This window comes from Macaca fascicularis, chromosome 17, assembly GCF_037993035.2.
Source record: "Macaca fascicularis isolate 582-1 chromosome 17, T2T-MFA8v1.1".
Classification (NCBI taxonomy): domain Eukaryota; kingdom Metazoa; phylum Chordata; class Mammalia; order Primates; family Cercopithecidae; genus Macaca; species Macaca fascicularis.
Genome location: NC_088391.1, coordinates 93,407,065 through 93,419,507, shown reverse-complemented (window position 1 = coordinate 93,419,507; position 12,443 = coordinate 93,407,065). Strand labels below are relative to the sequence as shown.

Genomic DNA, 12,443 nt, shown 5'->3' with positions numbered 1-12,443 from the left:
CATTGTACCTCATTTCCTTTACAGAACATAATTCTATTTCTAATCATACAGGTGGGTCATCTTCATCTGTTCCCCCTATTAGAATAGAAAGCTCCATGAGGGCAAGAGCCATGTCTACTTTATTCACCAACATATACCCACTACCTAGCAGTGCTTGTCAGGCATTCAATGAATATTTAATTACTGAATTACAAGACATAAGTTACTCAGCACTAAGACTGATTTTCAAAGGTTTGATTTCTTGCCAGTCCACAAATTTTCATTTGAGCCATAACATGATTGCTACAAGTAACAGTATATATTTTCACACATTTTTGTGGGAAAAATAATTTCTGGGCTCTTTCTTGGCTAGCTTTCCAAAGGAAATATGTTGCATTCGGGAATATGTACTGAGTTACCAGTAGGAATCAGACAGAAAACAGAGACACAAAGACTGAAGGAAAAAAAAAAAAAAAAAGACACCATCCTCAAGAAAGAAACAGAAACATAAAAACCATAGAAACTGTCAGTAAAGTGGAAGAGCCCAGTCTTCAGACTCCAATTCCACCTGGAAATTCACACTCTTTAAGAAAAAGCTTAATGTCCGCTGCTCCAGGTCTTTCTGACCAACACCAAGTATTTCCTCTGCAATATCCTCCAAGCTCTGTAATTAAGGTACATCCTAAAGAAGGAGAAGGAAATTCACGATGTGGAGAAAACAAAGGCACACGTTTTTTTTTTTCTTCCTTTACCAGACAAAGCAAATGGGTGGCTGGTGGACCCCAAATCTCATTTCAATCTTGTTGCCATGGAACAACTGAGGGCCTGATAGCTGAAGGGGCCATAAAGGCCTCCCAGGCACAGCTGTTATTTTCATGTATGGTAATTTTCAAGTTGGATGTTTACTTCTTGAGAACTGTCCTATAATCGTAACAAATAAGAATTCTAATAACTCAGAAAGCTCAAAGTCATAATTCAAAAAAAATCACTGTGGGAATCATACCAAACCCTGATGATACAACTATAAAACTCAGATACTGATTCTGAAGAGATAGACTATGTGTCTCAAAAATATAATTAAAAAAGAGAAAAATGTAAGAAAATCTACCAAAATAAAAATGGAAACAAAGTTGATACTACTCTATAAAATTAAAACTAGCTAGGTCATGTACTAATCATATAAAAAAAAACCTATTTTAAAATGTACCCCAAATAAATACGAAATTTGAAAGATATACAGTAGGACTAAGAACCCAAATCACCTATCTTCACCTCAATAGGCAAACCTGAGTGACTTGAGATCAAGAATAACAAGAGAGCACTAACAGGTCAGACAGATCCCTCTCCTTAGAAACCTCATTATCGATATATGAGCAAAGGAAAAAAGTCTATTGGGATTTAATGGCTTATTTGTCACCTATTTCCACACGCTTATAAGGATCTCTCTCCCACACACACACATTTTCATTACAAATTATTATACGTGCAATTATTCTATCCATGAATTTCTTACTTTAACATTAGATAAAGAAAACCACTTCACTAGAAATAAAAAGACAAAAACAGAAATGTAGGGTCAGAGGAGGGTTTTAAAAAGGCAAATCCCCTGAGGATTTTGCCATGGGGTTTTCGGAGAAGTAAAGGAAAGGAGGAAGGTGAACTGCTAACAATGGAACTATATTCCTCATCTCTGAGAATGGGGAGGCTTCACATGAGAAAGAGGGACTACAAGCATGGGCAGTTAGTATGGGTAGAGCTTCAGTACTAAATCCTGGGTCCTGGGGTGGAAGACTGGGAAATGCTTACTGGGCTATGTTGGCTGGATGAAACAGAAATCGCCCAAAGCTTTTCCCAAAATGTCAAAAATCTTTGTGTATGTCTCCACTGTAACCATTAAGGTAGAGGAGTTAGTGAAGGTTGGAAGATTTGCCAAACATGTGCAGAGAGGATCAGAACAAAAGGTGGGGTGTTTGCAGAGAGGACCAGAACAAACCTCGGGAAGTTTGCAATCTACCATAAACAACACAAAGCTAATGAATTTACTTAAAATTTCAGGAAAGATACTGAAAATATTCTTTTAAGCAAATAAAGATTTAATAAATATTAACCAGTGACTTTTATTCTGATATTATAAGGATTAATATAAATAAGACAATCTTTGCTTTCAGAAAGGTTATTGTCAGTTGGAAAGAAAAGTAAGTAGAGAGATGATCACAAAACAGGACAATAAATAATAGCGGTCAGGCCAGTCTGGGTAACACAGTGAGACCCTGTCTCTATAAAAAAATAAAACAATTAGCTGGGTGTGGTGGCACATGCTTATGGTCCCAGCTACTGCAGAGGCTGAGGCAGGAGGACTGCTTGAACCCAGGAGTTTGAGGCTGAAACGAGCGGTGATCCTGCCACTGTGCCACTGTACTCCAGTCTGGGTGATAGAGACCGGGTCTTTGAGGGAAAAATAATAATAATAATAAAATAAAAGAGGTTAGGACACTATCTATGAAAGCATATAAAAACATGTAAGAACACAAAACCAGCTTGGGGGGAATGAAGGAAAGCTAACTGAAAGAGAGGTAATAAAAATTTTAGTGCATGTAAAAATAGATTTTTATGAAACGAATTGTAACCTCCTCAAACCTCAAACTTCCTCAAACCTCCCTCCATGAGGAAATTATATTCCTTCATTATGCACACACGTATTTTTTCCATTCAACAAAAACATTTAACATTACAAGCACATTTCATACAATTTTGATAGATGCTTTCGAAGATTTTTAAGTTAACCAGGAAAAAGTTATCTAAACAGAAATACTAAAATAAGTACTTCAGGTGCTATTAAGGGGATCTGAGCAAATTGCTATAAGAACAAAGGGACAAAAAGCCTAAATAACTCTTAGGAGGGATTGGGCCTTACTCACCTCTGAAGCTGCAGGCCCTAACACAATGGCAAACACACACATAAATATGAGGTGGGGTGGGCACAGAATTAAATCAGTTGATTTCCCAAAACATAACTGTGTCAAGACCCGCCTGGATCTTAAAAGGATGAAGCAGGAGTTTACAGATGATGGGTAGTAGAAGTCTGATGGAAGATGAAATGCCACATGCAAACGCATGTATTGGCAAAAAGACCTGAAACATCTGGGTAAGTGAAAGAGTGAAACGGTCAAGGAGAGGCAAAAGATGAAAGATGGGATGAAGGGGCTGTGGACATAAGAAATGATGAGAACTGAGGCTACGTGAGGAGGGCAGAGTTGGATGGCAAACGGCCTCATATATATACCATTCAATTTTTTTTTTTATTTTTACACAAAAGCAATTGAGATTCCAAAATGGCTTTGTTTTAAATGGGGGTATAATACAAGGTTTGTTTTTTAAGGAATATAACTCTAGAAATGTGAAGGATGTATCAAAGAGAAACAAGACTGGTGGAAGGAAGACCTTCTGGCTACTGTGTATATATATTCTGGACTAGTCCAAGTTCCATTTGGTCTGTGAAACCTGACCAGCCCAGCTCTTACTGGCCAGTGCTCCCCACCAATCCCCGCCCCATCCCCCCAATAACCCCTGTCAATCTCTGTAACAGTGACAGTTTGCAAGACTATATCATTTAACACAAACTTAGCCACCTAGTAGGTGCCTGAATACCTGCTGAGGAAATATGAAATCAGTTACGTAATTACTACTCTTCTCATGCCACCCATCCTCCACTTTATCATGCCCACAGAGCTGTCACAAAAGAATTGGGGCCAAGGAAGTCACCAAAGACTGTGACAACTCACTATGTTCTTCCAAGTTTTCACTTGTGCCTCTAGTCCTTTACTCAGACCCCACCTGGCTTTCCAAACGGCCAGTTCAGCCTCACCCTCCTCCTATTTCATTCTTTCCTTCCTTTTTATTTCTATCCATCCTCTAATCTTAATGATGTACACATGTATCTACAAAACAAATCTGTTAAAGGTACAGGAAAAAAAATTCTCCTGTTTGTAAGCCACCTTACCCAATTTCTTTTAACTGGCTATGTTTAGGTAAATATCTGAGTCAAGGCTGTTAAAAGAGAAAGAGTTATGCTTTCATTTGATTTCAGTATTTTATTATCTGAATATTTATTACATGCAAATATCTAACGTATATTTACCCTCCAAATAGTTGGTGATGAAAGATCCAGCATAAACTTCTATTCACTTATGGTGGGAGCTAAACACTGGGTACACATGGACACAAAGATAGGAACAATAGATACTGGGGATCCCAAAGGGAAGGGGAGGAGATAAGGCTGAAACACTACCTACTGGGTACTATGCTCACTACACCTGGGTGACAGGATCAAACACACCCCAAACCTCAACATCAGGCAATATCCCCATGTAACCAACCTGTACTTCTACCTTCTGAATCTAAAATAAAAGTTGAAATTACATATAAAAAAAGAATAAAATAAATATCATTGCGAAAATAGTTTAATATTTTTCTTGAGCATTTAAAAAAGTCACATGTAATTAGTCCTCTTATAACCAATTTTCACAACAACGCTGTGGGGTGAAAATTATTGTTACTTTAGAGAGAGAAACACAAGAATGTGAGAAACAGATCTGGAAATTCTACCAACAAATTCTACCAAGCAGCACTTCTCCAACCTTTTCTGACCCTCTTATTATCCTGACAAAAGAACCGGTGAACTACTTATCCCAGCTGTTTTCCTCCCACTCATCCTATAAAAAGTAAACACACTCCACAGCAGAATGGAAAGCATTACTACTTTGTAATAAAGCCTCAATGAGTTGATCGCTGCCATTGTTTTAAGTCTTTAAGCTATTAATACAACGACAACTATACAACGCCAGTTACTGGAAGGGAATTCAGTACCTGCTCCTCTTCTGATTCATCAAAGGTGTGCAGTACTCCAGAGTGGTGCTGAAGAACACACACCAGGAATCAAGATTCTCAGGGGTTTCTAAGCAGATTCGGCCAGACTCCCCCTAGTTACTTCCAAAATGCTACCTCAATAATCAGAAAGCACGATAAAGGATCCAGAAGGGAAGCGATATTGTGGGGAGGAGGATGAGTGTTTAGTGTAGAAAGGAGGATAAGATAGCCCGAGGCTGATCAACGAGAGATCAGCATACAGTAGGATTAGTCAGGGATGCTGGGAGATGGATCCTGAACAATAGTGAAATTTATTACTGGATTTCAGCAAAGGGCTAAATGTACAAAAGTTAAACTTTACAGACTTTAAACAGAATGCTTTCAACGAGAAACAACATACTTAAAAAAAAAAAAAAACTACCTTCTGGTATGATACCCTGAATCTACAGATTTTAAAGTTGCTTAAGGCAAAACTAAGTAATTTTTAAAAACCGTTTTATGCTTTCAGGTTTAAAAAAAAAAAAAAAAGTCACACCATTTCATAAGGTCTGAGAGGCTCACCAAAACCAAACCTAACTGAATTCTCCTTATGTAAACGAAGACTAAGCCACAAGATTCAATGACCCTAAGCAAATACGCTGCAGAAGATCGTTTAAAAATAGAATACACAAAACTACCACAGGAAACAATTCCGGAAGCGGACTGGGTTATCTTCTGGAAACCCAGCTTTCGTGCTTAAAGACAAACTATTCTTCCCCAAACCAAAGCTCCCGATCCCTAAACATTAAGTTCTCATGTCACTTGCCTATCTGGTGTCCCCACCCCACCCCAATGATAAAAGCTGTAAAATTCTCTTTAAAAACGTCAGGCAGGGACCAGTGTCCGAGGCACGAGGGGTCTGCAGAGGAAGGCGGCGTGGAGGGAAGGAGCCTCTGGGGGTCCGGCCTGGCAGCGCCGAAGCGAGAAGGAAGGGGGGTCCCTGGGGCCAAAGGCGGACCCAGGCTCCCCCTAGCCAGCCGCGCCGGGCACGCTGCTTTTGTTGGGCCGGGAACACGGCCCAACCTGGGGTCCAGGCCCTCGCCCGCCCAGCGACCCTGGCACGGTGCGCCGTTAGTACCCTTGGCGGGCGCCGGTCCCTCCAGCGCCCGGCTCTGACCTCTGCCCACCCCAGTGCTGCCCACCCAGGCCTGGACTCGGCCGCAGAGCGGGGCTTTGGCATGCCGGGCTCCGAAGCTGTGTCCCCACCCGCGTCCCCGGCCGCCCGCGCCCCCACGCCCGGGCTCTCGGGGGCTGCCTCACCTGCATGCCCGGAGCCCCCGGGTCCACCCCCGTGTCCAGGACGGCGATGAGTACCCCCCGCCCGTCATACTCCGGGTAGCGGCAGAGGAAGGAGGCGGCTCCGGTCTCCTTCTTCGGCAGGAGACCGTGAAAAGGGAAGGGCTCCTCAGTCGCAGCAGTGGCCATGGACGCAGGATGGAGGACGAGGAAGCGGCAAACTGCCAGGCTGCGCGCGGACTAGCAGCGCGAGGACACCCGTGCGGCCTCGGGCCGGAGGCGGGGGCGAGGGGCGGGGTCGGCCCCTCTCCCACCAATCCCGACCTGCCAAGGAGCGGTGGCCAATCACGTACTACTACGTAAGCCAACGGCGCCGCTCTCAGGAGCTAGGCCCGAGTATTGCCCGGGCTGCAGTGAAGGGGGCGGAGTCTGAGGCTATTACTGGAGGGTTCGGATCTCGAACCTGGGGTCCTAAAGAGGCCCGCGCTTGGGGTTTTAGGCAACAGCAGGCCTCTAAGCAAAGAGTCCTGGTGTCTCGGACCGAAACACTCCCCGAGAGACGGGCAAGGAGATAGACCGCCAGCCAGGAATAGTGGGAACCCTTCGCTGGGCAAACGATAGTTTCCAAACTTAAGGTTGTGGATGAAACTTTTCGGTGCGGCTGCTGCAGGGGCCCCAGACCCGGGGTGCTGACCCGAGGCGAGGGAGCCGGCGCACGCACGCTTAGCTGCTAAGGAGCCCGCGGTGTCGGCGAAAGCTCCGGACACGAACTTGGAAGGTCGCAGGTTAAGGGGTGTAGGCTTTGGGTTCCCCTGTGTTGTTATGCGCCTTTGATGGGGGTGAGGTGGTGAGGGGGAGCAATAGGGTGGAGACAGGCAATAGTTTCAGTCAACAGGAAGTGAGTTGTTGGCCATTCCGTCGCCTTTGTAGCCAGTAACAAAGCACGAGACTGAAATGGGCCCCTCCTATCTGCTGATCCTTACCTTCCAGGATTTCTGAAAAACATCTTTTTTTCCCCCTCTTACACTGAAGTTTCTGATTGCTCTTTACGGCTCTCCACTCAATTATAGAGCCATAATTTGTAGTTTTCCAAACTCACAGTGCCTGCTGTCAGTTGCTGCAAGCTGCACAGTGGTCCTCTAATGATCTTTATGTCTATGCTCATGCCAGGGTAATCTTAGCCTTTTATTGTGCCAAAGACCCCTTTGGCAATTTGGTGAGGCCTATTTCTCAAGCAGTGTTTTAAAATGCATACAATGAAATATATAGGATTACCCAAGAAATAAATTATATTGAAATGCTGTTATCAAAAATAGTAAAGGCAATTTTGTTATATAACAATAGCTTTACATGTGGTATATAGTTACAGGTGTGCTTCTTTTTCATTAAATAACAGGAGCGAGGGCCAAGGCTAATAAACTACCATAACTTCAAAACAATGAAGAATATAATTATTTGGAGATAGCAGTGAAAACTGCACTATGATGAACTGATTTTTATTGGTAACGTAACAGCAAATGCTACCCTGGTTTTGCCTACATTCATACTTGATGTGAAAAAAATTAAGAGGTTTGTATCTTTTTTCTACAGAAGTTTTTGAACCCCTTGGATTCTGTCTATGGACACCAAGTTAAGAATACCTGGTATAAAGGAAAGCCTTATGCATGTGGTTTCCAACCCACAGAATTTCAGAGATCCTCCATGAAGTCTCAAAAATTATTCTCATGGCTGTGAGTTTCATGCAATGGTTTCAGCTGATTCCTTGATCATTTATTCAGTTCATAAGTCTTAGAGAAGCATGTTCTCTTTAGTGCAGAGGAAAAAGAGAAAAGTTGAATGTTTTTCTTCTTATTCCCAATTGTTTACCTCTAGAAAAGAATTCAAATTAACACAGAGGAAAACAGAATAACAAACTCGCAGAAGACATTCAATATAGAGCTTACAGTGACAGAATAGATTGGCTCCCAGTTTCAAATGAACCATAGTCCAATCACTTCATTTTACAGATGAAGAAACAAAGTTAACTGTCATGGCTTACAAAACAGGTTAATGAAAACACTGGATATGTCTTCTCACAGTCTCTCCCCAGTATGTTCTGCCACACCATGTGCGTGACTTTGCCAGAGTATCACCCAATGAATAAATGGGGAATGAACAGTTCCTTATGAAACCTAAGTGGCAGACTTTTTATTAGACTGCTGTAACCATGTTCTTTAGATTTTTCTTTTCTTTTCCTTTTCTTTTTCTTTTTTTGACGCAGAGTCTCACTCTATGGCCCAGGCTGGAGTGCAGTGTCACAATCTCCGGTCACTACAACCTCCACTTCCCGGGTTCAAGCAGTTCTCCTGCCTGAGCCTCCTAAGTAGCTGGGATTACAGGTGTGTGCCACCACACCCGGCTAATTTTTGTATTTTTAGTAGAGATGGGATTTCGCCATGTTGGCCAGGCTGGTCTTGAACTCCTGACCTCAGGTAATCCACCCACCTCGGCCTCCCAAGGTGTTTGGATTACAGGCATCAGCCACTGCGCCCAGCCAGATTTTTCTTTTTTTGCTTACATATCTCATAAACATGTTCTTTAAAAAATTATGTATCCCTTTGTACAGCTGTAAAATGAAGTCTAAATTTGTCCTTTTTTTTTTTTTCTTTTTGAGACGCAGTTTTGCTCTTCTTGCCCAGGCTGGAGTGCAATGGTATGATCTCGGCTCACTGCAACCTCTGCCTCCCAGGTTCAAGTGATTCTCCTGCCTCAGCCTCCCTAAGAGCTGGGATTAGAGGCATATGCCACCACACCCAGCTAATGTTTGTATTTTTTTAGTAGAGATGGAGTTTCTCTATGTTGGTCAGGCTGGTCTCGAACTCCTGACCTCAGGTGATCTGCCCGCCTTGGCCCCCAAAGTGCTGGGATTACAGGCGTGAGCCACTGCACCTGGCCTGTCATAAATTTTAAAAATTATAAAGGATGTAATTTTTGGCGTAGTATAAATATCGTCTTTCTTTAAGGAAACTTTCATGTTTCTCATGTAAATATACCCAGTTGAATGTAACTCAGATAGCTACCATCAACTATTTATAAAATACCTGAACATTTAAAATCAGACATTTTACATCATTATTTCTTCTGGAAACTTTATTTCCATTCTATACAGAATTTTTTCCCAATGTAATTTGCATTTATGATGGAAAGGCATATTGATAATTTATCATCATCTGCAAAAAAAATATTAATTTTTAAAATTTTCCTGGAAGAAAAATGTTAAACTTATTCTCTTGGGTTATCTTTCAGTTATTACAAAGTTGATTACAACAACATGAGTAAGTCTTAAGCTTTGATTAAAAATTATAGGACAGAAAATTTTTTATTGAAAATAGAGCTCTTAAAAAGATGCTTGGTGTAAATAAGTCATGCTTCCATTAATGACAGGACTAGTTAAAAGGATAAGATTTGTATGTCTGTGTCTCTTGTAAAATTGAATCATTGATTCTCAAGAAGCAAAACCAGGATATGTAAGTATTACATAATATGCCCAGAAAGTGATGTGAACAAAATTCAGACTTACGTTGAAGCTCCCATTTTAAGAATCACTCATGTGACAAATGTCATCTTTTGCTATATAACCTTTGCTTAAATTGGAGAAAAGATGGATTTAATGAGACAAATGAAAACTGGTTTAACGTAACACACAGCAGAGCATATGCTGTTATGCTTTGGTGTTTGTTCTCTAGCCCTTGTTCCTCATAATAGATTCTGGGATGTTTCAAAAATGCTGTCTTTTTCGCTAATTGTGGTCTTAACAAAAATTGTTCTTGATTTAAAAAAAAAAAAAGATGAATAGAACTGGTTATTGGACTTTGATATTAAATAGAGTTTTACTGATGGTATTTCAAATTGTCCCTTTATTTGATGCCCCAGATGCTATTACACCTGCAGATGGTACATAATAGTAAGATTCAGGATGTGTTCCTTTTCCCTAAAAAGGTGCAAAAGATAATCACGTCTTTCCACCACAGGCACGCTCTCAGGCAGATAAGCTTAGAAAAAAGTGGATGACTTCAGGCATCTAGAAATTGATTTCGTTGGCCGGGCGCGGTGGCTCACGCCTGTAATCCCAGCACTTTGGGAGGCCGAGACGGGCGGATCACGAGGTCAGGAGATCGAGACCATCCTGGCTAACACGGTGAAACCCCGTCTCTACTAAAAAATACAAAAAACTAGCCGGGCGAGGTGGCGGGCGCCTGTAGTCCCAGCTACTCGGGAGGCTGAGGCAGGAGAATGGCGTGAACCCGGGAGGCGGAGCTTGCAGTGAGCTGAGATCCGGCCACCGCACTCCAGCCTGGGTGACAGAGCGAGACTCCGTCTCAAAAAAAAAAAAAAAAAAAAAAAAAGAAATTGATTTCGTTGAAACTATCTATTACTTTGTACCAGTTTGAAACCCACTATTTTATATAACCCCTGAAATCTCAATACAGTCATTTACTGTTTTTCTTCAAGCCAAGTATTGTACATAATATATGTGCTTACATTTTTTCCTCCTTTGATATAATGACATTATCACTGGGGGGAATTTTTAATGCTAAGTCAGTTTGTGTGACAGTTCATTGGAAACAAATAGAGAATATAAGTAGAGAAACATGGATAATCTGTAATAATAGATAATAATAAAACAAGGGCTTAGACATAGGAGGAGGAGGAGGAGGAGGAGGAGGAGGAGGAGGAGGAGGAGGAGGAGGAGGAGGGGCAGCAAAAACAAGGTCAGTAGGCCTAGGCGTTAGTCACCTTATGGAGGGTAAAGTATTAATAATAGGCTGGACGCACAGCAACTTCTGTCACCCAGCATTGTTCAAAGCAGGAAGCGCTGAGTCAGATGTTTTTCCTATCACCTGCCCCATTCAGGCTGTAATCCAAGGCACAGGTGCGGTGGAAGGCAATAGCTTTCTATGAATCGCCTTCTTTGTAACTATTGCTGCATCCTATCGTTTAGAGAATATTTTAAAATTCAATTTCCCAAGACTCTAGAGATTGCATAAGCATCCTACATATGCCAGCCTCTGGGCTTTGAAATCTTCCTCAGCATTGCAGCGAGGCCGCACCTCCCGTGGGCGGCTCCCAGCCTGTGATTGATGCGGGAGGGATGCTGGAGCATATCTGTTCCGGGAGGCGGGCAACTTCGTGGACAGCTGTCTCAGGCTCCAGGACTCCCCAGCCGGCTTTGCCAAGTTGGACTGCGTGGACCTCGTGGTGGTCCAGGGCGCTTCCACCCAGCCTCTCTGCCTCTCCTACTTACTCGGGGTCGGACTTGCATCGCGACCTTATGCCTCTCCCAGCTGTTTGTGAACCCTTGACTACCTCACCTCGCGCAGGCACTAACGTGAATCCTTGCTTCTTAGAACCCATCTGTCCCCACCCCAAGGACCGGAAACTAAAATAGCTCATACCAAAGCAGCAGGTTCAGAAGCATGAAGCTTCGCCACTGCTGCCGCCCAAAGGCAAAAGCCGTTGTTACCATTTCTACCAAAGGTAACAGAGTCCAAAAGCCAGGGCGACCTGATCAGCAAAGTTTCAGTCACAAGGCTGTGCCTGGCTGTATGGAAGCCTGATCAAGTAGTTCTGATTTCTTACATGGAGAGCAGGACTGAAAATGTGGGAAATTCCGTCCACGTAGGAAGGACTTTCCGGTGATTCCAGCAAATCGTGACAAATACCCACTTTGCTAACAGATACACCTCCAAACCAAAGTAAATTATACAACATCAAGTTCCAGGTACTTGAGCCTCCAGTAATAAAATGGTAAACTAAGCAATTTGGACCAGGTCTTCTGGTGAAAGTGAGAACTGGACAATGTATGAAAAATATCTGCTTGAAAGATACCTCCCTGAAGGATCAGAGAGCTAACAGCGCGGTGAAGAGTTTGTGTAAAAGACATAAATTCAGAGACTTAAGCTTAACATTTGAGACAGCTTTGCCTTTCAGGGCTTTTGCTAGTGCATAAAGAGGTAGCTGAGAGGCAGATTTTTGTTTGTTTGTTTTTTACAGCCTTGCAGGGCTATGGGTACAAGGGTGGAGGCTAGAGCCTGCCAAGAGTGGGAACAGCATGGAAAACCTGTATTTTGGGTTGAGGCTGCAAAGTCCACACCTGAGAAGTAGGAATAAATTGAAAGTAAACTTCGACTGGCCCCCAGAGGGATATCACATTATAAATAATATTAAATCCTGAACTTGGATCAAGGTGATTATTCTCAATGGTATATGTTCATTGGAATCATCTGGAGAGCCTTAAAAATATTGCTACTTGAGCCCACAGATTCCCAGAATTCCAGATATTC

The 12,443-nt window shown here is 42.5% G+C and overlaps 1 protein-coding gene across 10 annotated transcripts in view; it reads right to left on the bottom strand.

Moving 5' to 3' along the window:
- Window positions 1-6,407, bottom strand: part of TPP2 (tripeptidyl peptidase 2) — an 83,836-nt gene extending 77,429 nt beyond the window's left edge. For all 10 annotated transcript variants that reach the window (XR_012426490.1, XR_010582659.1, XR_012426489.1 and 7 more), the window contains exon 1: window positions 6,145-6,407. Coding sequence is in view for 7 of the 10 variants with exons in the window: in XM_005586189.4 (XP_005586246.1) it covers window positions 6,145-6,309 (165 nt within the window). In the remaining 3 variants the exon portion in view is untranslated. The remainder of the gene's footprint in view (window positions 1-6,144) is intronic.
- Window positions 6,408-12,443: the final 6,036 nt, after the last annotated feature.